The sequence below is a fragment of the Zosterops lateralis genome, assembly GCF_965231275.1.
Source record: "Zosterops lateralis genome assembly, chromosome: 37".
NCBI classification, from domain to species: domain Eukaryota; kingdom Metazoa; phylum Chordata; class Aves; order Passeriformes; family Zosteropidae; genus Zosterops; species Zosterops lateralis.
The window spans coordinates 548,525-574,044 of record NC_139797.1 but is presented as its reverse complement, the minus strand read 5'-3'; the positions used below and the strand labels follow the sequence as shown (position 1 = coordinate 574,044).

The 25,520-nt window shown below is 54.5% G+C and overlaps 2 protein-coding genes across 2 annotated transcripts in view; both read right to left on the bottom strand.

The window, feature by feature from the left end:
- The window catches only part of LOC310921802 (lysophospholipid acyltransferase 7-like), a 33,006-nt gene extending 15,504 nt beyond the window's left edge, over positions 1 to 17,502 (bottom strand). Inside the window, exon 1 of the mRNA XM_083882049.1 lies at positions 17,482 to 17,502. The gene's annotated coding sequence lies outside the window, so the exon portion shown is untranslated. The remainder of the gene's footprint in view (positions 1 to 17,481) is intronic.
- On the bottom strand, positions 23 to 15,165 carry LOC310921869 (palmitoyl thioesterase CPT1C-like; the record flags this gene model as incomplete). The annotated part of the gene is made up of 12 exons (XM_083882122.1): positions 14,725 to 15,165; positions 13,056 to 14,047; positions 11,538 to 11,623; positions 10,603 to 10,790; positions 8,690 to 8,936; positions 7,298 to 7,403; positions 5,486 to 5,602; positions 4,527 to 4,685; positions 3,538 to 3,669; positions 2,423 to 2,575; positions 1,133 to 1,228; positions 23 to 97 (listed from the first exon to the last, which is right to left on the bottom strand). The coding sequence occupies exons 2-12, from the start codon at positions 13,956 to 13,958 to the stop codon at positions 23 to 25; spliced, it is 2,262 nt and encodes a 753-aa protein (XP_083738248.1). The 5' UTR covers positions 13,959 to 14,047; positions 14,725 to 15,165.
- Positions 17,503 to 25,520: the final 8,018 nt, after the last annotated feature.

Here is a 25,520-nt window from a genome sequence, read left to right as displayed (position 1 = left end):
TTTATTGGGGGGGGGTCCCCGCTCACCCCTCCCCCCCCCGCAGCCCCCCCAGTTCCCGCAGCGCCGCCCGGAACCTCCTGGAGAGAGCGCGGGGGTCCTGGGGAGGGGCGGGGTCAGGGGGGCCGGACCCCCGAGACCCCCAAAAACAACCCCAAAATCCCCAAAACCCACACAGAGAACCCCAAAACACCCCCAAAATCCCCCCAGGACCCCCCGAGACCCCCCAAAACCACCCCAGGACTCCTCAAAATCCACCCAGAGACCCCCAAAATCCACCCAGAGACCCCCAAAACACCCCAGCACCCCCCAAAATCCCCCGGGACCCCCAAAACACCCCCAAACACCCCCGAGACCCCCCAAAACCACCCCAGGACTCCTCAAAATCCACCCAGAGACCCCCAAAATCCCCCCAGGACCCCCCAAAACAGCCCTGGGACACCCCAAATCCCCCCAGGGACCCCCAAACCCCCCGGGACCCCACAAAACTGCCCCAAAACCCACCCAAAAACCCCCCAAAACACCCCCGGGACCCCCCAAAACACCCCGAGACCCCCAAACACCCCCCAAAATCCCCCCGAGACCCCCCAAACTGCCCCAAAACCCACCCAGAGACACCCAAAACCCTCTCGAGACCCCCCAAAACACCCTCAGGACCCCCCAAAATCCCCCAGGACCCCCCAAAACCCACCCAAAGACCCCCAAAATCCTCCCCGGGACCCCCCAAAACACCCCCAGAGACCCCAAAATCTCTGAAGGGGGAAAGGGAAGAGGGTGAAGGGGGATTTGGGGTTTTTGGGGGGAGATTTTGGGGGTTTTGGGGGAGTTTGGGGGGTTTTGGGCGGATTTGGGGTTTTTTAGGGGGGAATTTGGGGTTTTTTGGAGGGAATTTTGGGTTTTTGGGGGGAAATTTTGGGAGGAAATTTTGGGGTTTGAGGGAATTGGGTTTTTTTGGGGATAAATTTGGGGTTTTCTGGGTGGGATTTGGGGTTTTTTTGGTGGGATTTGGGTTTTTTTGGAGGGAATTTGTGGTTTTTTGAGCGAATTTTGGGGTTTTGGGGGCGGATTTTTGGGGTTTTGAGGGAATTTGGGGGTTTTTGGGGAGAGGAATTTGGGGTGTTTTTTCCCCACTCACCGTTTTTGGGGACCCCGCCCGGCAGGAAATGTGAACCAGGAGGGGCCCGGGGTCCCCTCCCCCCGTATACGACACCCCGTACCCGTCCTGGTGGGGCTGGGGGAGACCAGTATGGACCAGTTCATACCAGTTACCTCCCAGTGATCCCTGAGTCCATCCCAGTGACCTCCCAGTCCATCCCAGTCCCCTCCCAGTGACCCCCCAGTTCATCCCAGTCCATCCCAGTTACCTCCCAGTTCATCCCAGTTCATCCCAGTGACCCCCAGTCCATCCCAGTCCAATCCAGTCAATCCCAGTTCCATCCCAGTTCAGCCCAGTTACCTCCCAGTGATCCCCAAGTCCATCCCAGTCCCTCCCAGTCCAGTCCAGTCAATCCCAGTCCCCTCCCCCTGTGTAGGAGACCCTGTACCCATCCTGGTGGGGCTGGGGGGACACCAGTAACCCCCAGTTCATCCCAGTTACCTCTCAGTTCATCCCAGTTTATCCCAGTAACCCTCAGTGATGTCCCAGTTCCCTCCCAGTAACTCCCAGTAATTCCCAGTAACCCCCCAGTTCATCCCAGTCCATCCCAGTGACCTCCCAGTCCAATCCAGTCAATCCCAGTCCATCCCAGTAACCCCAGTGACCTCCCAGTAACTCCCAGTTCATCCCAGTTACCCCCCAGTTCATCCCAGTAGTTCCCAGTAACCCCCAGTCCATCCCAGTCCAATCCAGTCCATCCCAGTCCATCCCAGTTACCCCGCAGTGACCTCCCAGTTCATCCCAGTAACCCCCCAATCCCCCCCCAGTCCCTCCCAGTCCCCTCCCAGTCCCTCCCAATCCCTCCCAGTCCATCCCAGCCCCCTCCCAGTCCCCTCCCAATCCCTTCCAGTCACTCCCAGTCCCCTCCCAGTGACTCCCAGTTTATCCCAGTCCCCCCCCAGTCCCCTCAGCACCCACCGGGTTGAATCCCCCCCCCGCGGGCCGCAGGGGGCGGGGCAGCAGCGGTGGGTGTGGCCGGGGGGCGGGGCTAAATGCCAGAGCCCAGGGCTGCCCCAGCACCTGGGGGCAGGTATATGCAAATGAGGCCACGCCCACACGCCCCAATGTGTCAACCAATCATGGTGACGCTCCTTAGGCCACGCCCTCTAGTGGCCACGCCCCATTGGTCATATAAGGATAGGGTCGTGCCCTCATTGGCCCCGCCCACCTCTTTAAAATGTATTTAATCAAGCCCCGCCCACCTCATTATAAGTCAATCAGTAATCAAGCCCCACCCACCCCAATAGAAGCAAATCAAGCCCCGCCCACCTCAGTGAGGAAAGGTGGGCGGAGCTTCATCTGATTGGCCACGGCCGCCAGCGCCTGCAGGTGCCGCTCCAGCCCCGCCCCCGCCATGGCCGCCCGGCGCCGCCCCCGGAACTGGGACAGAGCGGCCTCCAGCAGCGCCCGGCAGCGCCCCCGCTGGGGAGAGCCGGAACTGCGGGTCAGGGGGCGCCAGAGACCCCCAGAGACCCCCAGGGACCCCCAGAGACCCCCGGGGATCCCCAGAGACCCCCCCCAAACCAACAGAGACCCCCAAACCCCCTCCAACAGAGCCCGGCACCGCCCCCGGAACTGGGACAGAGCGGCCTCCAGCAGCGCCCGGCAGCGCCCCCGCTGGGCGGGAGGAGAACTGCGGGTCAGGGGGCGCCAGAGACCCCCGAGACCCCCAGAGACCCCCCCAAAACACCCAGAGACCCCCCAGAGACCCCCCAAACCCCCTCCAGCAGCGCCCGGCAGCGCCCCCGCTGGGGAGAGCCGGAACTGCGGGTCAGGGGGCGCCAGAGACCCCCGGAGACCCCCCAAAACAACCAGAGACCCCCCCCCAAACCCCCAGGGACCCCCCAAACCCCCAGGGACCCCCTCCAGCAGCGCCCGGCAGCGCCCCCGCTGGGCGGGAGGGGAACTGCGGGTCAGGGGGAGCTGGGGACCCCCGGGGACCCTCCAGAGACCCCCAGGGACCCCCCAAAACACCCAGAGACCCCAAAACACCCAGAGACCCCCAGAGACCCCCAGGGACCCCCAGAGACCCCCAGAGACCCCCCAAAACCCCTCCAGCAGCGCCCGGCAGCGCCCCCGCTGGGGAGAGCCGGAACTGCGGGTCAGGGGGACAAGAGAGACCCCCAGAGACCCCCAGAGACCCCCAGGGACCCCCCCAGAAACCCCCCAAACCCCCAGAGACCCCCCAAACCCCCAGAAACCCCCCAGAGACCCCCCAAAACACCCAGAGACCCCCAGAGACCCCGCAGAGACCCCCCAATCCCATTTTGGGGTCCCCAACTCCATTTTGGGCTCCCTAACCCCATTTTTTTGGTCCCCAATCCCATTTTAGGTGCCCCCAGACCCATTTTCGGGGTCCCCAATCCCATTTTTGGGGTCCTCACGGGGGTCTGGGGGTCGCTCAGGGCTCGTTCCAGCTCCAGCAGGGGGCGCCCCACGCCCCGGGCCCCATCGGCGCCGCCCTCCAGGAACAGCCGGGTGGGGATGGGCTCGTATGTGAGAGCTGGGCCCCTTTCCTGGGGGATTTGGGGATATTTTGGGGTTTTGGGGATTTTTTGGAACCTTAGGAAGGAGTTTGGGGTCTCTAGGGTGGAGTTTGGGGGGTCTAAGGTGGGTTTTGGGGGGTCTCAGGTGGAATTTGGGGGAAATTTTGGGGTTTTGGGGTCTCTAGGATGGGGTTTGGGAGTCTCAGTTGGATTTGGAGGGTCTCAGGTGGGATTTGGGGGGTCTCAGTGGGATTTTGGGGGGTCTCAGGTGGGATTTCGAGGGTCTCAGGTGGATTTTGGGGGGTCTCAGTGGGATTTTGGGGGGTCTCAGGTGGATTTTGGGGGAAATTTTGAGGATTTGGGGTCTCTAGGATGGAGTTTGGGGGGTCTCAGGTGGGTTTTGGGGGAAATTTTGGGATTTGGGGTCTCTAGGATGGAGTTTGGGGGTCTAAGGTGGGATTTTGGGGGGTCTCAGGTGGGATTTTGGGGGGTCTCAGGTGGATTTTGGGGGGTCTCAGGTGGGTTTTGGGGGAAATTTTGGGGTTTTGGGGTCTCTAGGATGGAGTTTGGGGTCTCTAGGGTGGAATTTGGGGGTCTCAGGTGGATTGTGGGGTGTCTCAGTTGGATTTGGGGGATCTCAGGTGGAATTTGGGGGATCTCAGGTGAATTTTGGGGGGTCTCAGGTGGGATTTTGGGGGAAATTTTGGGGTTTTGGGGTCTCTAGGATGGAGTTTGGGGGGTCTCAGGTGGATTTTGGGGGGTCTCAGGTGGGATTTGGGGCCCTCGAGGAACAGGCGGGTGGGGATGGGCCTCATTCCTGAGGGATTTGGGGTAAATTTTGGGAATTTTGGGGTGTCCCAGGGGTGAGTTTTGGGTTTTTCTCTCACCCTGACCAGCGCCAGCTCCAGCGCCAGCGGCAGCAGCTCCTGGGGCTCCTCGGGGGTCCCGGGGGGTCCCGAGGGATCCTCGATCGACACCACGTGGAGCTGGAGCCCCTCGGCCAGAGCCTGGAACTGCTGCCTGGCCTGGGGCAGGACCCCCGAAACCTGCCCCAAAATAGCCTTAAAATACTCCAAAATATCCTCAAAATATCCCAAAATATCCTCAACCAGCCCTGGGGCAGCACCCCCAAAACCTGCCCCAAAATAGCCCAAAATATCCTTAAAATATCCTTAAAATATCCCTGAAATATCCTCAAAATATCCCAAAATATCATCAACCAGCCCTGGGGCAGGACCCCCGAAACCTGCCCCAAAATTGCCTTAAAATATCCTTAAAATGTCCTTAAAATATCCCTGAAATATCCTCAAAATATCCCAAAATATCATCAACCAGCCCTGGGGCAGGACCCCCAAAACCTGCCCCAAAATAGCCTTAAAATATCCTTAAAATGTCCTTAAAATATCCCTGAAATATCCTCAAAATATCCCAAAATATCCTCAACCAGCCCTGGGGCAGGACCCCCGAAACCTGCCCCAAAATAGCCTTAAAACACTCCAAAATATCCTCAAAATACCCCAAAATATCCTTAAAATAACCCCAAAATATCCTTAAAGTATCCTTAAAATATCCCAAAATATCCTTAAAATATCCATAAATACCCCCAAATATCCTTAAAATACCCCAAAATATTTTTAACCAGCTCTGAACCCCCGGGGCTGCCCCAAAATATCCCTGAAATCCCCCAAAATATCCTTAAAATATCCCTGAAATACCCCAAAATATCCTCAACCAGCCCTAAGGCAGCACCACCAAAACCTGCCCCCAAATTCCCTTAAAATCCCCCAAAATACCCTTAAAATCTCCCAAAAAATCCCCCCAAAGACCCTCCCAGTGCTCCCAGTACCTGCGGGGGCAGTTCCCAGTGCAGCTCCTGGGGGGGTTTGAGGTTCCTGTTCTGGATCTCCCCGAGGCAATTCCCGGACTCGTCGTAGCCCAAGGACCGGTCCAGGGCCAGAGCAAACTGAGGGGGAAAAAATTGGGGATTTTCCTTAATTTCCTCCTGATCCCCTCACTGAAATTTCCCCTCTTCATTTGGCCCCTCGTTTTCTGCCCTTTTTTCCCTCACATTTCCAATTTTTTCCCCTCATATTTCTCATTTCCCCCCCCCCCCCCCCACGTTTTTCGCCCTTTTCTCCCCTCACGTTTCCCGCCATTTTCTCCCCTCACGTTTTCCCGCCATTTTCTCCCCTCACGTTTTCCCGCCCTTTTTCTCCCCTCACGTTTTCCCGCCATTTTCTCCCCTCACGTTTTCCCGCCCTTTTTCTCCCCTCACGTTTTCCCGCCATTTTCTCCCCTCACGTTTTCCCGCCCTTTTTCTCCCCTCACGTTTTCCCGCCATTTTCTCCCCTCACGTTTCCCGCCCTTTTTCTCCCCTCACGATTTCCCGCCATTTTGTCTCCCCTCACGTTTCCCGCCATTTTCTCCCCTCACGTTTCCCACTTTTTTGGGGATTTTGGGAGGGATTTTTAGGGGGATTTTGGGGAGGATTTTTGGGCAGATTTCGGGTATTTTGAGAAGGATTTTTGGGGGGATTTTGAGGGTATTTTTGGGCACATTTTGGGGGAGATTTTTGGATATTTTAGGGGGGATTTTGGGGGGATTTTTCGGCACATATTGGGGGTATTTTGGGGGGGATTTTTGGATATTTTGGGGGTATTTTGGGGGGAATTTAGGGTATTTTTGGGTGAATTTTTGAGGTATTTTAAGGGTATTTTTGGGTGGATTTGGGGAGAATTATTTGGGATATTTTGGGGTGATTTTTAGGGGGATTTGGGGGGATTTTTGTGGCAAATTTGGATATTTTTGGGGGGGATTTTTGGGCACATTTTGGGGGTATTTTGGGAGAGATTTTTGGATATTTGGGGGGGATTTTTTGAGTGGATTTTGGGAGGAGTTAAGGGTATTTTTGGGTCAATTTTTGAGGTATTTTGGGGGGCATTTTTGGGTGGATTTTGGGGACGATTTTTGGGGGGAATTATTGGGGATATTTTGGGGTATTTTTCGGGGAATTTTGGGGGGATTTTGGGGGGGATTTTTGTGGCAATTTTGGGTATTTTGGGGGGGATTTTTTGGCACATTTTGGGGGTAATTTGGAGGGGATTTTTTGATATTTTGGGGGAATTTTGGGGGAGATTTTTTTATATTTTGGGGGGATTCTTCGGCACATTTTGGGGGTATTTTGGGGGGATTTTTGGATATTTTGGGGGAATTTTTGAGGACATTTTGGGGGGGATTTTTGGATATTTTGGGGGTATTTTGGGGGGAATTTTTGAGGTATTTTAAGGGTATTTTTGGGTGGATTTGGGGGGAATTATTTGGGATATTTTGGGGCGATTTTTAGGGGGATTTGGGGGAATTTTTGTGGCAAATTTGGATATTTTGGGGGGATTTTTTGGGTGGATTTTGGGGGTATTTTGGGGGTATTTTGGGGGTATTTTTGGGCACATTTTGGGGGAGATTTTTGGATATTTTGGGGGGATTTTGGGGGGATTTTTGTGGCAATTTTGGGTGTTTTTGTGGGGGATTTTTGGGGGAATTTTGGGGTATTTTGGGGGGATTTTTGTGGCGATTTTGCTTATTTTTGTGGGGATTTTTGGGTGAATTTTGGGGGTTATTTTTGGGCTATTTGGGGTATTTTTTGGGGGTGAATTTTTACCTCCCAGAGGTGCCAGGCCACGGGGGGATCTCCCCACGAATGTTCCACGTTGAGCCCGACTCGCCCCGAGGGGAACACGACCAACGTCAGGGACTTGTCAAACCACCTGGGGGTCAAAAACTCCCCAAAATCCCACCTGGGACCCCCAAAAATACCCCCAGACCCCCCAAAATACCCCCAGACCACCCAAAATACCCCCAGACCACCCAAAATATCCCAAACCCCCAAAAATCTGCACCAAAATCCCTCCTAAAAACCCCAAATTGCCCCAAAACAGCTCCAAAAAGCACCTGGGGGGATCCAAAACTCCCCAAAATCCCACCTGGGACCCCAAAAATACCCCCAGACCCCCCAAAATACCCCCAGACCACCCAAAATATCCCAAACCCACCAAAGATCTGCCCCAAAATCCCCAAATTGCCCCAAAACAGCTCCAAAAAGCACCTGGAGGGCCCAAAACTCCCCAAAATCCCACCTGGGACCCCCCAAAATACCCCCAGACCACCCAAAATACCCCCAGACCACCCAAAATATCCCAAACCCCCCAAAACCTGCCCCAAAATCACACCTGGGACCCCCCAAAATACCCCAGGAGGAATTTGGGGGGATTTGGGGGGGTCTCTGACCCATTTGGGGGGGATTTGGGGCTCCCAGGATGATTTTGGGGTGATTTTTTGGAGATTTTGGGACATTTTGAAGTGAATTTGGGGTGATTTTGGGACATTTTGGGGTATTTTTGGGGGGTCTCTGACCAGTTGTGGGGGTTTGGGCTCCCAAGGGATGAATTTGGGCCATTTTGGGCCATTTTGGGATGATTTGGGACATTCTGGGGTGATTTTGGGACATTTTGGGGTGATTTTGGGGTGATTTGGGCCATTTAGGGCTGATTTTGGGCCATTTAGGGGCGATTTTGGGCCATTTTGGGCCATTTTGAGGTGATTTTGGGACATTTTGGGCCATTTTGGGGTGATTTGGGGCAATTTTGGGGTGATTTGGGGCTATTTTGGGCCATTTTGGGATGAATTTGGGCCGTTTTGGGCCATTTTGGGGTGATTTTGGGCCATTTTGGGCCATTTTGAGGTGATTTTGGACCATTCTGGGGTGATTTTGGGCCATTTTGGGGTGATTTTGGGGAGATTTTGGGCCATTTTGAGGTGATTTGAGGTAATTTTGGGCCATTTTGGCCAATTTAGGGACATTTTGGGGTGATTTTGGGGTGATTTTGGGAGATTTTGGGCCATTTTGGGCCATTTTGGGCCATTTTGGGGTGAGTTTGGGCCATTTTGGGGTGATTTTGGGACATTCTGGGGTGATTTGGGGTGATTTTGGGCAATTTAGGGACATTTTGGGGTGATTTTGAGGTGATTTTGGGGTGATTTTGGGGTCTCTGACCTGTTCTCGGGGGGTCCCAGCAGCAGAGCTTTGGCCTCCTCGTCCAGGTCCCCGTCCCGGGGGGGGTCTCTCTCCTCGGGGGGGGTTTCCCCCTTTTCTGGGGGGTCCCCGTTTTTGGGGAGGGGTCTCTGTTTTTCGGGGGGGGGTCGAAGGCGACGACAAACGGGGCCTCCTCGAGGAGCCTCAGGGCGGCCGCGCTGGGACCCCCCCCTGAGAGCAGCCGGCCCGGGCCCGAGCCCAGGGGGCCCTGGGACCCCAAAAACACGTTAAATTATCCCAAAAACACCCAAAAATACCCCAAAATAACCCAAATCCCCCCCCGAGAGCAGCCGGGCCCGGGCCCGAGCCCAGGGGGCCCTGGGACCCCAAAAACACGTTAAATTATCCCAAAATACCCCAAAATAACCCAAATTCCCCCCCCCGAGAGCAGCCGGGCCCGGGCCCGAGCCCAGGGGGACCTGGGGGACCCCAAAAACACAGGGAAATTATCCCAAAATACCCCAAAATAACCCAAATCCCCCCCCCTGAAACCAGCAGGGCCCGGGCCCGAGCCCAGGGGGCCCTAAAGACCCCAAAAACACAGGAAATTATCCCAAAAACACCCAAAAATAACCCAAATCCCCCCCCCTGAAACCCAGCAGGCCCGGGCCCGAGCCCAGGGGGCCCTAAAGACCCCAAAAACACAGGAAATTATCCCAAAATAACCCAAAATAACCCAAATCCCCCCCCCTGAAACCAGCAGGGCCCGGGCCCGAGCCCAGGGGGCCCTGGGACCCCAAAAACACGTTAAATTATCCCAAAAACACCCAAAAATACCCCAAATCCCCCCCCCTGAAACCAGCCGGGCCCGGGCCTGAGCCCAGGGGGCCCTAAAGACCCCAAAAACACAGGAAATTGCCCCAAAAACACCCAAAAATACCCCAAAATACCCTAAAACCACATTAAAATACCCCCAAAATATCCCAAATCCCCCCTCCCCGAGACAAGCCGGGCCCGGGCCCGAGCCCAGGGGGACCTGGGGACCCCAAAAACACAGGAAATTATCCCAAAATAACCCAAAAACACCCCAAAATACCCCAAAACACCCCAAAATACCCTAAAACCACTTTAAAAATAACCCAAATTAACCCAGAATAACCCAAATTCCCCCCCGAGAGCAGCCGGGCCCGGGCCCGAGCCCAGGGGCACCTGGGGACCCCAAAAACACAGGAAATTACCCCAAAATACCCCCAAATCTACCCAAACCTCCCCCCAAATCTCTCAAAATCCCCCCAAAATGCCCCAGAATGCTCCAAATCCCCCCAAAATCCCCCCAAATTCCCCCAAAATCCCCCCAAACCCCCTAAACCCCTCCCAAAATTTCCTAAATCCCCCCAAAATCCCCTGAAAATCCCCCCAAAATTCCCCAAAATCCTCCCAAATCATCCCCAAAATGACCCAAAGTCCCCCCCAAATCCTCCTCAAATCCCATGAAATGTCCAAATTCCCTCAAAATGACCCAAACCCCCCAAAACCCCCCCGAGTCCCTCCAAATTCCCTCAAAATGCCCCGAAATGTCCCAAAATGCCCCAAATCCCCCCAAAATCCCCCAAATGTCCCAAAACCCCCCCAAACCCCCCAAATCCCTCCGAATCCCCCTCAAAATGCCCCAAATGTGCCAAAATCCCCCCAAATCCCCCCAAATCCTTCCCAACCCCCCAAACCCCTCCCAAAATTTCCCAAATCCCCCAAACCCCCAAAATCCCCCCCAATCCTCCTCAAATCCCATGAAATATCCAAATTCCCCAAAATCCCCCAAACCCCCCCAATATCCCCCATCCTCCCAACCCACCCCCAAAATCCCCCCCAAAAATGCCCCAAAATCCCCCCAAACCCCCCGAAACCCCCCAAATCCCCCCAAAATCCCCCCTGACCTGTCCCCGGCCGTGAGCACCGAGGGGCTCTCGGGGTCTCTACCCCCTTTCCTGGGGGCTCCTCCAGAACCTTCTGGAACATTCCCTGGAGCTCCGGGGGGCTCAGGGGGGTCCCCAGCCCCACCCGGAACAGGCGCCCCCCAAACAGCACCGCCAGGTCAGACCCCCCCCAAAATGCCTCAAATGGTCTTTGGGGGAGAGAGAAATAAATAAAATAAAGTCAAGGGGAGACTCCCTGAAATTTGGGGGTCCCCAAAGGGATTTGGGGGGTCCCAGGTGGGATTTTGAGGTTTGGGGGGTCCCAGGTGAAATTGGGGAGAGGTTTGGGGGTCCCCAAAGGGATTTGGGGAGGATTTGGGAGGTCCCAGGTGGGATTTGGAGGGTCCAAGAGGGATTTGGGGGTTTCAAGGTGGAATATGGGGAGGGTTTGGGGGTCCCAAGAGGGATTTTGGGGGTTTCAAGAGGGATTTGGGGGGTCCCAGGTGGAATTTTGGGGTTTGGGGGGTGTCCAGGGGGAGTTTTGGGGGGGTCCCAAGAGGGATTTGGGGGGATTTGGGAGGTCCCAAGAGGGATTTGGGGAGTTTTGGGGGGTCCCAGGTGAAATTGGGGAGGATTTGGGGGGTCCCAGGTGGAATTTGGGGGTCCCAAGAGGGATTTGGGGGGATTTGGGGGTTTTGGGGGGTCCCGGGTGGGTTTTGGGGAGAATTTAGGGGGTTTGGGAGTTTTTGGAGGGTCTCAGGTGGATTTTGGGGTGTTTTATGGGTTTTTTTGGGGGTCCTGGGTGGGTTTTGGGGAGGATTTTGGGGTTTTTGTGGGGTTTTTTGGGGATCCCAGATGGGTTTGGGGGGGATTTGGGGGGTTTAGGGGGGGTTTGGGGGTCCCGGGTGGGGTTTTGGGGTGTTTTTGGGGTTTTTGGGGTGTTTTGGGGTCCCTACCCCGGTGCTCCCCCGGGATCCGGGTGGTGTCGAAGAGTCGCTCGTACTGAGCCGAGCACGTGGGGAGGGGACCCCCGGAACAGCACCTTGGGACCCCAAAACACCCCAAAATCAGCACAAAAATAACCCAAAAACACCTCAAAGTCACCCTAAAAACATCCCAAATCAGCCCCAAAATAACCCCAAAATCAGCACAAAACCCACCCCCAAACCACCCAAAATCAGCACAAAATTGGCACAAAATCAGCCCAAAACCAGCCCAAAATCAGCCCAAGAACCGACCCAAAATCAGCCCAAAATCAGCCCCAAAATTTCCCCCAAATCAGCACAAAATAACCCAAAATGAGCACAAATAACCCAAAATAACCCCAAAATCAGCCCCAAAAACCACCCCCAAATCAACCCAAATTTCCCCCTTCAAACCCCAAAAATCCCCATTTTTATCCCCAAAATCCCCCCAAATTTCCCCTTTTAAACCCCAAATTCCACCCTGACCCTCCAAAATTCCCATTTTCATCCCAAAAATCCCCCTTTTTCCCCCCAAAATCCCCTTTTTTACCCCCAAAATCCCCCCAATTTTCCCCTTTTAACCCCAAATTTCCCCTTTTTCCCCCAAATTTCCCCTTTAAGCCCCAAAATTCCCCTTTTTAATCCCAAATTCCACCCCAAATCCCCCAAAATCCCCATTTTTCCCCAAAAAATCCCCATTTTTGGCCCAAAATCCCCTTTAAACCCCAAAATCCCCTTTTTTAATCCTAATTCCACCCCAAATCCCTCAAATTTCCCCTTCAAACCCCAAAATCCCCATTTTTATTCCCCAAAATTTCCCCAAAATCCCCCTAAATTTCCCTTTTAAACCCCAAAATTCCCATTTTCCCCCAAAAATCCCCATTTTTAGCCCCAAAATCTCCCTTTTTCCCCCAAAATCCGCCTTTTAACCCCAAAATCCCCCCAAATTTCCCTTTTTAAACTCCAAATCCCCCCTAGACCCCAAATTTTCCCCCTTTAGACCCCAAATTTCCCATTTTTTACCCCCAAAAATCCCCATTTTTAGCCCCAAAATCCCCCTTTAAACCCCCAAATCCCCCTTTTTAATCCCAAATTCCACCCCAAACCCCCCAAAATCCCCATTTTTTCCCCCCAAATCCCCCTTTTCATCCCCAAAATCCCCATTTTCCCCCCAAAATCCCCCCAAATTTCCATTTTAAACCCCAAATTTCCCCTTTTAAACCCCAAATCCTCATTTTTCACCCAAAATCCCCCTTTTTCCCCAAAAAATCCCCATTTTCCCCCCAAAACTCCCCATTTTTCCACCCAAAATCCCCCCAAATTTCCCCTTTCAAACCCCAAAATCCCCATTTTCATCCCCAAAATCCCCCTTTTCATCCCAAAATTCCCATTTTTCACCCCAATATTCCCCTTTAAACCCCAAAATTTCCCCTTTCAGACCCCAAAATCCCCATTTTTCCCCCCAAAACCCCCAATTTTCCCCCCGAAATTCAGATTTTTCTGTCTCACCGGGGGGAGGGTCCCGTCCCTGAGGAGGTTCCGGAACCTCAGGAAGGCAAAGGTGACGTTGGCAGCTCTGGCCGCCCTGGCCCGGCTCGGGGGGGGCCCCAAAAGGTCCTGGGGGCCCCAAAAATCACAAATCCCAAAATCTGGGGGGTCACAAACCCCACCCACCCCAAAATCCCAAAATTTGGGGGAAAAAATCAAAAAAAAAACCAAAAAAATGGGGAAAAAGGACCCCCAAAGGCACCAAAAATGGAGGAAAAGGGACCCCAAAAGGTCCTGGGGGACCCCAAAAATCACAAATCCCAAAATCTGGGGGGTCACAAACCCCACCCACCACAAAAACCCCGAAATTTGGGAGTTTTTTGGTGCATTTTCCCGAAATTTGGATTTTTTGGGGGGATTTTCCCCAATTTTGGGATTTTTTAAGGGAAGTTCCTCAAATTTGTTGGTTTTTTTTCCCCAAATTCGGATTTTTTCAGAGAAATTCCCCAGATTTTGGGGTTTTTTTTGATAATTCCCAAATTTGGGGGTTTTTTTTCCAGAAATTCCCCAATTTTGGATTTTTTTTTTTTTTTTTTTTAATAATTCCCCAATTTGTTTTTTTTTGGCGCGGGAAATTCCCCAAAATTTGAGGATTTTTTTTAGGAAAATTCCCCAAATTTGAAGGTTTTTAAAGGAAAATTCCCCAAATTTGCGGATTTTTTTAGGAAAATTCCCCAAATTTGAGGTTTTTTTAAAGGAAAATTCCCCAAATTTGAGAATTTTTAAAGGAAAATTCCCCAAATTTGAGGTTTTTTTAAGGAAAATTCCCCAATTTTTTTTCTTTTTTTTTTTGGGGAGGGTTTTTTTTGGGGGGAAATCCCCCAAATTTGGTATTTTTGGGTATTTTGGGGTGTTTTTGCCCATTTTTGGGGTCTCACCATGAGGTAGTAGCTGCCCGTGGTGGGGAGGGGTCCCCGAGTCCCCAAATGCTGCTCCTCCCACAGGTCGCTCACCTGGGGGGGAAATTGGGACCCAAAAACATCAAAATACACCCAAAAAATCCCAAAATACACCCCAAAACCCCAAAATACACCCCAAAACACCTCAAAATACACCCCAAAAACCAAAAATACACCAAAAAACCCTCGAAATACACCCCAAAAACCCCAAATACACCCCAAAAATCCCGAAATACGCCCCAAAAATCCCAAAAACCCACCTGGGATATCCCAAAACTCACCCAGGACCCTCCAAATTCCCTCCAAATCCCCCTCAACACCCTCCAGGACCCCAAACACCCCCCAAATACCCAAAAATCCCCCCCAGGACCGTCCGAAATCCCCCCAAATTCCCCAAAATCCCCCCAAAATCCCCCTCAAATCCCTCCAGGACCCCCTAAACCTCCTCAGGACCCCCCAAAATCCCCCCACACCTCCCAAAATCCCCCAAATCCCCCTCAAACCCCTCCAGGACACCCCAAAATCCCCCCAGGACCCCCCAAATCCTCCCCAAATCCCCCCAAGACCCCCCAAATCCCCCAGGACCCCCCAAACCCCTCCAAATTCCCCCCAAATTCCCCCTAAACCCTCCCCAAGACCCCCCAAATCCCCCAAAATCCCCTGAAAATTCCCCCAAATCTCCTCCAGGACCCCCCAAAATCCCCCCCAAACCCCCCAAACCCCCTCCTCACGTAGCAGGGGAGGGTCCAGCTCCTCAGGCGGAGCCAATTCTGGATTTTGGGGCCGGGACCCCCCAAAAAACTCTGGGCCAGGGGGGGCAGCCCCTCCCCCAGCCCCCCCTGCAGGACCTGCAGCGACTCCACGGCCTGGGGGGGGTAAAAAAAAATTAAAAATTAAAAATAAAATACTCAGAAAGACCAAAAAATTATAAATGTTTTTAAATTCCACCCAAGGAGCAGAAAAATTAAAATAAGTCCCACTCAGGGAGCCCCAAAATTTAAAATAAAATACTCAAGGAGTCCAAAAATTAAATTAAAAATCCCAAAATTAAAAATAAAACACTCAGGGAGTCCCAAAAATTAAAAATAAACCACCCAGGACCCCCCGAAATCCCCCCAGGACCCCCCAAATCCCCCCCAAGACCCCCCAAATTCCCCCCAAATCTCCCCAAGTCCCTCCAAAACCATCCCAAATCCCCCCAAATTCCCCCCAGGACCCCCCAAAATCCCCCAAAATCCACCCAGGACCCCCCCAAATCCCCCAGAAACCCCCCAGGACCCCCCCAAATCCCCCCCAATTCCCCCCTAAACCCCCCAAATCCCCCCAAAACCCCCCGAAATCCCTCCAAACTCCCCCCAGGACCCCCCAAACCCCCCCAGAATCCCCCAAATTCCCCCCAGGACCCTCTAGGACCCCCCAAACCCCCCCAGGCCCCTCCCCCACCTGGCGCACGGTGTTGTGGAGGGGGGGGAGGGGCAGGGCGGGCAGCGCCCCCTGGAGGCTGCGGAGCCCCGGGCGGCGCCCCGCGAACATCCGCACCAGGGCCTGGGGAGCCCCAAAACAGGCCGAAATTAGCCCAAAAACAGCCCGAAAATAGCCAAAAATCAGCCAAAAATCAGTATAAAATAGCCCCTAAATTTGCCCCAAAATGACCCAAAAAACAGCCCAAAATTACCCCAAAACAACCTGAAATTAGCCCAAAAATAGCCCGAAATTGGCCCAAAAACAGCCCAAAATTAGCCCAAAAATACCCCAAATTTACCCCAAAAAACAGCCCAAAATTAGTCCAGAAACAGCCCCAAAATTACCCCCAAAAAATCCCAAAATTACCCCAAAATCAGCCCCAAATTACCCCAAAAACTCCAAAATTACCCCAAAACCACCCTGAAATCCCTCCCGGGACCCCTCAAAGCCCCCCCAAATCCCCCCCAAGACCCCCCAAAATTCCCTCCTAAATCCCCCCCAATCCCCTCCAGGAGCCCCCAAACCCCCTCAGGACCCCCCAAATTCCCTCCAAATATCCCCCAAGACCCCAAATACCCCCAACACTCCCCCCAAATCCCCCCAAAACTGCCCCCAAACCCCCTCAAATCCCCCCCAGGACCCCTGACCTCCCTCCAAATCCCCTCCAGGACCCCCCAAACCCTCCCAAATCTGCCCCAAATTTCCCCAAATCCCCCCCAGGACCCCCCAAATCCTCCCCAAAACCCCCAAAATCCCCCGGGACCCCCTTCAGGACCCCCAAGTCCCCCCCAAGACCCTCCAAATCCCCCCAGGACCCCCCAAATCCCCCCCAGGACTCCCAAATCCCCCCCAAATTTTCAGGACATACCACCCATATTCTGGGGGGGGGTCCTGGCCCCCCCAGGGCCCCCTTGGAGCCCCCCAGGACCCCAAAATCCCCCCAAATCCCATCCAGGACCCCCCAAATCCCCCCAGATCCCCCCCAGGACCCCAGGACGTACCACCCATATTCTAGGGGGGGGTCCCGGGCCCCCCTGGAGCTCCCCAGGACCCCCCAAATCCCCCCAGGACCCCCCAAAATCCCCCTTAACTCCCCCAAATCCCCCCCAAGACCCCGCAAATCCCCCCCAAATTTTCAGGACATACCACCCATATCCGTGGTGGGGGTCCCGGCCCCCCCAGGGCCCCCCCGGAGCCCCCCAGCAGCAGGAGGAGGCTCAGGCCCAGGAACCCCCAAATCCCCCCCAAAACTCCCCCCAAAACCCCCAAAATTCCCCGGGACCCCCTTCAGGACCCCCAAATCCCCCCCAAGACCCTCCAAATCCCCCCCCAAATCCCCCCCAAGTCCCCCCAGGACCCCCCAAGACCCCCCAGGACCCCCCAAATTCCCCCCAAGACCCCAAATCCCCCCAAATCCCCCCCCAGGATCCCCAAAAATCCTCCTTAAAACCCCCATATCCCCCCCAAATCCCCCCCAGGACCCCCCAAATCTGCCCCCAAACCCCCCCAGGACCCCCCAAATCCCCCCCAGGACCCTCTTCAGAACCCCCAAATCCCCCCCAAATCCCCCTCAAATCCCCTCCAGGGCCCCCCTGGAGCCCCCCAGGACCCCCAAATCTGCCCCAAATCCCCCCCAGGACCCCCGGACATACCACCCATATCCTGGGGGGGGGTCCCGGCCCCCCCAGGGCCCCCCCGGAGCCCCCCAGGAGCAGGAGGAGGCTCAGGCCCAGGCGCAGGGTCAGCCCCAGCAGCAGCCACAGCCCCGAGGAGAAAAGGAGCAGGGCCAGGGGGACCCGGAGACCCCCGGGGAGGAGGGGGCTGCAAAAAGGGGAAAATTCAGTTTGGGACCCCCAAAAATACACCACAAAAATCTGCCCCAGGACCCCCAAAACCCCAAAAATCCAGCCCAGGACCACCAAAATCTACTCCAGCAACCCAAAATTCACCTTGGGACCCCCAAAATTCACCCTGGGAACCCCAAAACCCCCCAAAAAATCCATCCTGGTAACACCAAAAACCCAAAAAAATCCACCCCGGGACCCCCAAAATCCACCCCGGGACTCCCAAAAAACCCAAAAATCCACCCCAGGACCCCAAAATTCACCCTGGGACCTCCAAAATCCATCCTGGGAACCCCAAAACCCCCCAAAAAATCCAAAAACCCCAAAAATCCAGGCAGGGAACACCAAAATCCACCCTGGGACCCCCAAAATCCACCCCAAGACCCCCAAAATTCACCCCAGGAAAACCAAAAGCCCCAAAAAAAACCATCCCAGGACCCCAAAAATCCATCCCGGGCCCCAAAAAACCCCAAAAATCCACCCTGGGAACACCAAAAAAACCCAAAAAAATCCACCCCAGGACCCCCAAAATCTTCTCCAGAAACCCAAAAATCCACCCCAGGACCCCTAAAACCCCAAAAAATCCACCCTGGGAACACCAAAAACCTCAAATTTCCACCCCAGGACCCTAAAAATTCACCCCAGAACCCCAAAAATTCATCCCAGGACCCCCAAAAACCCAAAAAATCCAGACAGGGAACACCAAAATCCACCCCAGGACCCCCAAAAAACCCAAAAATCCACCCCAGGACCCCCAAAAATCCACCCCGGGACCCCAAATTTTGGAACATCCCAAATTTAGGGACCCTCCCCCAGTTTTAGGGACCCTTCCCCAGAATTTTGGGGACCCTCCTGAATTTTTGGGACCCTCCTCAGACCCCAAATTTTAGGGAAATCCCCCAAATTTTTGAATTTTAGGGACCCTCCCCCAGATTTTGGGAACCCCCAGACCCCCAAATTTTGGGCCCCCCCCCCCAAAGTTTAGGGGACCCTCCCCAAATTTTAAGGACCCCCTCCCCCAAATTTTAGGGAAATCCCCCAAATTTTAGGGACCCCTCCCAAATTTTTGGGACCCTCCCCAGACCCCCAAATTTTGGCCCCTCCCCCCAAATTTTAAGGGACCCTCCCTCTGAATTTTGGGGACCCTCCCCCAGATTTTAGATACCCCCCCAAATTTTAGGGAAATCGCCCAAGTTTTCGAGTTTTAGGGACCCATCCCAAATTTTTGGGACCCCTCCCCCAGATTTTGGGACCCCCCCCCCCAGACCCCAAATTTTAGATAACACCCCCCAAATTTTAGGGAAATCCCCCAAATTTTTGAATTTTAGGGACCCTTCCCCAGATTTTGGGACCCCCCAGAGCCCAAATTTTGAGGACCCCCCCCTGAATTTTGAGGAACCCCCCTCCAATTTTTAGGGACCCTCCCCCAGATTTTTGGGACCCTCCCAAATTTTGGAACCTCCCCGAATTTTGAGGACCCTCCCCCAGATTTTGAGACCCCCAGACCCCCAAATTTTGGGCCCCCCCCCCAATTTTAGGGGACCCTCCCCTTGAATTTTGGGGACCCTCTCCCAGATTTTGGGACCCCCCCAGACCCCCAAATTGGGGGTCCCCCCCCCTTACCTGTGGGGCAGCCCCCTGGCGATGGCCCCCACCAGCCCCAGGGAGGGGTCGAGTCCCGCGGCCTCGCAGACCCCCAGAGCCCCCCCCAAAAACAGCCACGTCCGGGGCCCCGCCGGGTGGGTCTGGGGACCCCAAAAATCAATTTGGGAACCCCAAAATCCACCCCGGGACCCCCAAAAAACCCCAAAATCTACCCTGGGACCCCAAAAATCAAATTGGGAACCCCAAAATCCACCCCGGGACCCCCAAAAAACCCCAAAATCTACCCTGGGACCCCAAAAATCAAATTGGGAACCCCAAATTCCACCCCGGGACCCCCAAAATCCACTCTGGGACCCCCAAAATCAATTTGAGACCCCCAAAAAACCCAAAATCCACCCTGGGACCCCAAAAATCCACCCAGAGACCCCCAAAATCCACCCCAGGACCCCCAAAAATCAAATTTAGACCCCAAAAATCACTTTGGGACCCCCAAAATCCATCCCGGGACCCCCAAAAATCGATTTGGGAACCCAAAAGATCAAATTGGGACCCCCAAAAACCCCAAATTCCACCCTGGGACCCCAAAAATCCACCCAGAGACCCCCAAAATCCACCCCAGGACCCCCCAAAAATCAAATTGAGACCCCAAAAATCACTTTGGGACCCTCAAAATCAAACCCAGGACCCCAATTTTTAAGTTCTGCCTCCCCAATTTGGGGGTCCCGTCCCCATTTCGGGGGTCCCCCTCCCCATTTTTGGGTCCCCCCACCCCATTTCGGGGGTCCCAGTCCCCATTTCGGGGGTCCCGTACCCCAATTTCAGTCTCCCCCTCCCCATTTTGGGGTCCTGTACCCCAATTTCCATCTCCCCCTCCCCAATTCAGACCCCCATCCCCATTTTGGGCTCCCCCTCCCCAATTCGGGTTCCCCCTCCCCATTTCGGGGTTCCCAGTCCCCATTTTGGGTCTCCCCTCCCCAATTGGGGGGTCCTGTACCCCAAATTCAGACCCCCCCCTCCCCAATTCAGACCCCCCCTCCCCATTTTTGGGCTCCCCCTCCCCAGTTTTGGGTCCCCCTCCCCATTTCGGGGTTCCCCCTCCCCATTTTTGGGGTCCCCATCCCCATTTCGGGGGTCCCATCCCCAATTCGGGGGTCCCATCCCCATTTTGTGGGTCCCCATTCCCATTTTGGGGGTCCCATACCCCAATTTCAGACTCTCCCTCACCATTTTTGGGCTCCCCCTCCCCATTTTGGGGTCCTGTACCCCAATTTCCATCTCCCCCTCCCCAATTTTGGACTTCCCCCTCCCCATTTTGGGGGTCCCATACCCCAATTTCAGTCCCCCCTCCCCAATTCGGGCTCCCCCTCCCCATTTTTGACGTCCCCCTCCCCAATTTTGGACTCCCCCTCCCCATTTCGGGGCTCCCCCTCCCCATTTTTGGGGTCCCCATCCCCATTTCGGGGGTCCCAGTCCCCATTTTTGGGCTCCCCCTCCCCATTTTTGGGGTCCCAGTCCCCATTTCGGGGGTCCCCATCCCCATTTCGGGGGTCCCAGTCCCCATTTTTGGGTCCCCCATCCCCATTTTTGGGGTCCCAGTCCCCAATTTGGGTCCCCCCTCCCCAATTGGGGGGTCCCGTACCCCGACCCGGCGCAGTCTCCTCCGAGCCGAGCGCAGCATCCCCCGGCCCAGGTGCTCCAGGGGTCCCGGGCCCGGGGGGAGCCCCCCAGGACCCCCCAGAGACCCCCCAAAACTGCCCAGCACGGCGGCCTCGGCCATCTGCAAAGGGAGACCCCCAAATGGGGGACCCCCAAATGTGGGACCCCCAAATCTGGGGGGAAATCCCAAATCTGGGGGGGAAAAATCCCAAATTTTGTCCCTAAAAAAATCTGCTCCAGATCCACCCCCCCCCCAAAATCTGCCCCAAATTGTGGTGGGGGACCCCGAAATCCACCTGGGACCCCCCAAATCCCACCAGGACCCCCCAAATCCCCCCCAAATCCCCCCAAATCCACCCGGGACACCCTAAATCCCCCCCAAATCCACCCAGGATCCCCCAAATCCACTCGGGACCCCCCAAATCCCCCCCAAATCCACCCAAAATCCACTCGGGACCTCCCAAATCCTCCCCAAACCCACTCAGGACCCCCCAAATCCCCCCAAATCCACCTGAGACCCCCCAAATCCACCCAGGACCCCCCAAATCCCCCCAAATCCACCTGAGATCCCCCAAATCCACCCAGGACCCCCCAAATCCCCCCCAAACCACCCAAATCCCCCCCAAATCCTTCCCCTCCCCTCCCCCACCCCGAGGGATGCTCGGCCCCTCCCCCACCCCTCTCCATCCCCCCCCGGGGGGGGGGGGAGGGGAATCGATCCGCCCCTCCCCCACCCCCCATTTCCCGACAACCCCCGCGAGGGTCGATTTTTGGGGGGGGGAGGGGAGAGACCTCCCCACAGCCCCTCCCCCCTCCCCTCCCCCACCTCACCTTGGAGCTTCCGCCGGGTCAAACCATCCCCTCCCCCCCCCGAGGTTTTGGGGGGGGGTCTCGGTGATTTTGGGGAGGGGTCGCCCCCAAATTTTGAAAGGTTTTGGGGTTTTTTTTGGGGGGGGGTCCCCCCGAGGCCGAAGATGCTGCGGAGGAGGAGGCGGGAGAGGCCCCTCCCCCACCCTCAGCCCCTCCCCCCAAAGGGGGCGGGGACAGAGAATGGGAAACGCCCCCTCCCCCAAAAAAATAAAATAAAATTTATGGGAACGTCCCAAAATTAATGTGAACGCCCCAAATTAATGAGAACTCCCCAAATTTATGGGGACCCCCCAAAAATTATAGGGACCCTGAAAAATTAATGGGAACCCCCCAAATTTATGGGAACTCCCCAAATTAATGGGGACCTCCCAAAAAATTATTGGGGACCCTGAAAAATATATGGGAACCCCCCCAAAATTAATGGGAACGCCCCAAATTAATGGGAACGCCCCAAAAAATTAATGAGAACTCCCCAAATTAATGAGGACCCTGAAAAATTAATGGGGACGCCCCAAATTTATGGGAACTCCCCCAAAAATTAATGAGAATTCCCCCAAATTAATGGGAACCCCCCCCAATTAATGGGGACTCCCCAAAATTAATAGGAATGCCCCAAATTAATGGGGACCCTGAAAAATTAATGGGAACTCCCCCAAAAATTAATGGGAACCCCCTCAAAAATTAATGGGAACCTCCCAAAATTAATGAGAATCCCCCAAATTAATGGGGACTCCCCAAAAATTAATGGGGACCCTGAAAAATTAATGGGAACCTCCCCAAAATTAATGGGAACCCCCCAAAATTTCTGGGAATGCCCCCAAGTTTATGGGGACCCTGGGGGGACATTGAGGGGACATCAGGGGGACACTGAGGTGACACTGGGAGGACACTCAGGGGGACATTGGAGGGACATGGAGGTGACACTGGGGTGGTGACACTGGCGGGACATTGAGGGGACACTGGGGGGACAATAGGGGGACATTAGGGGATACTGGGGGACACTGGAGTGACACTGGGAGGACACTGAGGGGACATTGGGGGACACTGGGGTGACATTGGGGTGACAATGGGGGGGACACTGAGGCAGAAACTGGGGGGACACTGGGAGGACACTCAGGGGGACATTGAGGGGACACTGGGGTGACATTGGGGGGACATTGAGGGGACACTGAGGGACAACTTTGGGGGACATTGGGGTGACAATGGGGTGACAGGTGGAGGTGACATTGAGGGGACACTGAGGAGTTGGGGTGACACTGGGGGGACATGGGTGACATTGGTGGTGACACTGGGGTGACACTGGGAGGACACTCAGGGGGACATTGAGGGGACATTGAGGGGACACTGAGGGACACTGGGGTGACATTGGGGGACATCAAGGTCACAATGGGGGGGTGACATCGAGGTGACATTGGGGTGACAATGGGGATGACACTAAGGGACACTGCAGGGACATTTGGGGACATTGGGGTGACACAGGGAGGTGACACTGCCGAGGTGACAATCAGGGGGTCCCCAGGGGGGGGTCCCCAGAGCCTCCCCCCGCCCCCCCCCATCCCCAGCACCGGGGGGTGACAGTGACAGTGACACCGGTACCGGGGTTGGGAGAGGGCGGGGGGCGCGGGGGGACCCCCAAATACCCCAAAATGGGGACCCCAAACCCCCCAAATCAGGACCCCCAAACCCCCAAATTGGGACCCCCAAACCCCCCCAAATCAAGACCCCAAACTCCCTCAAATTGGGGACCCCAAACCCCCCAAATCAAGACCCCAAATCCCCCCAAAATTAAGGACCCCAAAGTCCCCCAAATCAAGACCCCAAATCCCCCCAAACCCCCCAAAATTGGGACCCCAAACCCACCCAACCCCCTCCCAAATCCCCCAAAACTGGGACCCAAAACCCCCCAAAATTGGGGACCCCAAATCCCCCCAAATTCCCCAAAAATGGGACCCCAAATCCCCCCAAACCCCCCAAAATTGGGACCCCAAATCCCCCAAAATTGGGACCCCAAACTCCCTCCAAAACCCCCCAAAATTGGGACCCCAAACTCCCCCAAATCTGGACCTCAAATTCCCCCAAATCAAGACCCCAAACCCCTCCAAAATTGGGACCCCAAATCCCCCAAATTCTGGGCCCCAAAACCCCCAAAATTGGGACCCCAAACCCCCCCAAACCCCCAATCCCCCTCCCCAAAATCCTGGACCTCCCCCAAATCCCAAACAAGGGGTGGGGAGTGTCAGGATCCCATTTTTGGGCTCGGGATCCCATTTTTTGGGGTGATTTCTCTCATTTTTGGGGTTTCCCATTTTTGGGGTCCCCTCTCACCTGTTCCCAGGGGTGCTGTCCCCTCCCCCTCCCCCACCCCGGCGGTTTTTAGGGCCTCGCCCCTCCCCCACCCCCCCATTTCCTGCCCCCCCCAAAAACAACAGGAAGGGCGGGGGGGGAGGGGCGGGGGGAGGGGCAGGTTCCCACGGGACCCCCCCACCCACCTGAGGGGGGGGATGGGCGTCCGGTTCTCACGGGCCCAGTATAAACCAGTATAAACCAGTATAAGGCAATATAAATCAGTACAGCCCAGTATAAACCAGTATAAACCACTGCAAATCAACACAGCCCAGTATAAACCAGTATAGACCAGTATAAACCAGTATAAATCAATATAAATCAACACAGCCCAGTATAAACCAGTATAAACCAATATAAATCAGTACAGCCCAGTATAAACCAGTATAAACCCATATAAATCAATATAACCCAGTATAAACCAGTATAAACCAGTATAAATCAGTACAGCCCAGTATAAACCAGTATAAGCCAATATAAATCAATATAACCCAGTATAAACCAGTATAAACCAATATAAATCAATATAAAACCAGTACAAACCAGCACAAACCAATATAGGTCAGCAGTACAGCCCAGTATAAACCAGTACAAACCAGTATAAACCAGTACAAACCAGTACAAACCAGCATAAACCCATTAACCCGCCACAACCTGGCCTAACCACACCTAACCCAGTATAAACCAGTAAAATCCAATTTAAATCAGTACAACCCAGTATAAACCAGTATAGCCCAGTACAAACCAGTATAAACCAGTATAGCCCAGTACAAACCAGTATAAACCAGTATAGCCCAGTACAACCCAGTATAAACCACTACAAACCAGTACAAGCCTGTTTAACCCAGCATTACCCAGTCTGCCTGCACTTAACCCAGTACAAACCAGTATAAACCAGTATAAACCAGTACAACTCACGGCAATCCTATTTCACCCAGTTTAAACCAGTATAAAACCAACCTATGCAATATTACCCAGTATAATGAAGTCCAGACTAACACAACCCAGTACAAACCAGTACAAACCAGTCCAACCCAGTACAAACCAGTACAGGCCAGTCCAACCCAGTTTAATACAATATATCTGATACAAACCATTATAAACCAGTAGAACCCAGTACAGCTCCCAATTGTTGTGGGAAGAGCTCAGACCACCCCTCAAACCCCCCGGGCATTCCCCAAATTCCCTCAGGACCCCCAAAACCCCCCTCAGGTAACACCTCACCTGCAAATGGCGCTCCAGGTCTGGCCCCTCACGTTTCCCGCCCTTTTTCCCCCCTCACGTTTCCCGCCCTTTTTCTCCCCTCACGTTTCCCGCCCTTTTTCTCCCCTCACGTTTCCCGCCCTTTTTCTCCCCTCACGTTTCCCGCCCTTTTCTCCCCTCACGTTTCCCGCCCTTTTCTCCCCTCACGTTTCCCGCCCTTTTCCCCTCATCCTTCCGAGCCATTTTCCCTCATTTACACCCTTTTTACCTCACGTTTCCCATCCTTTTCTCCTTCACCTTTCCCACCCATTTTCCCTCATTTACGCCCTTTTGACCTCACGTTTCCCTCCCTTTTCTCCTCATTTTTCCAGCCCTTTTCCCCCTCACGTTCCCCATAATTTTTCCCCTCACGTTTCCCATCATTTTCCCCTCACATTTCCCGCCCTTTCTCCGTGAACTCCCTCATGGAGCCGAAAAGGACCCGAGCGCCTCTCCGAGGCCACGGCGGAGATTGCCGAAGAGAATCCGGAAAATCCCGAAAG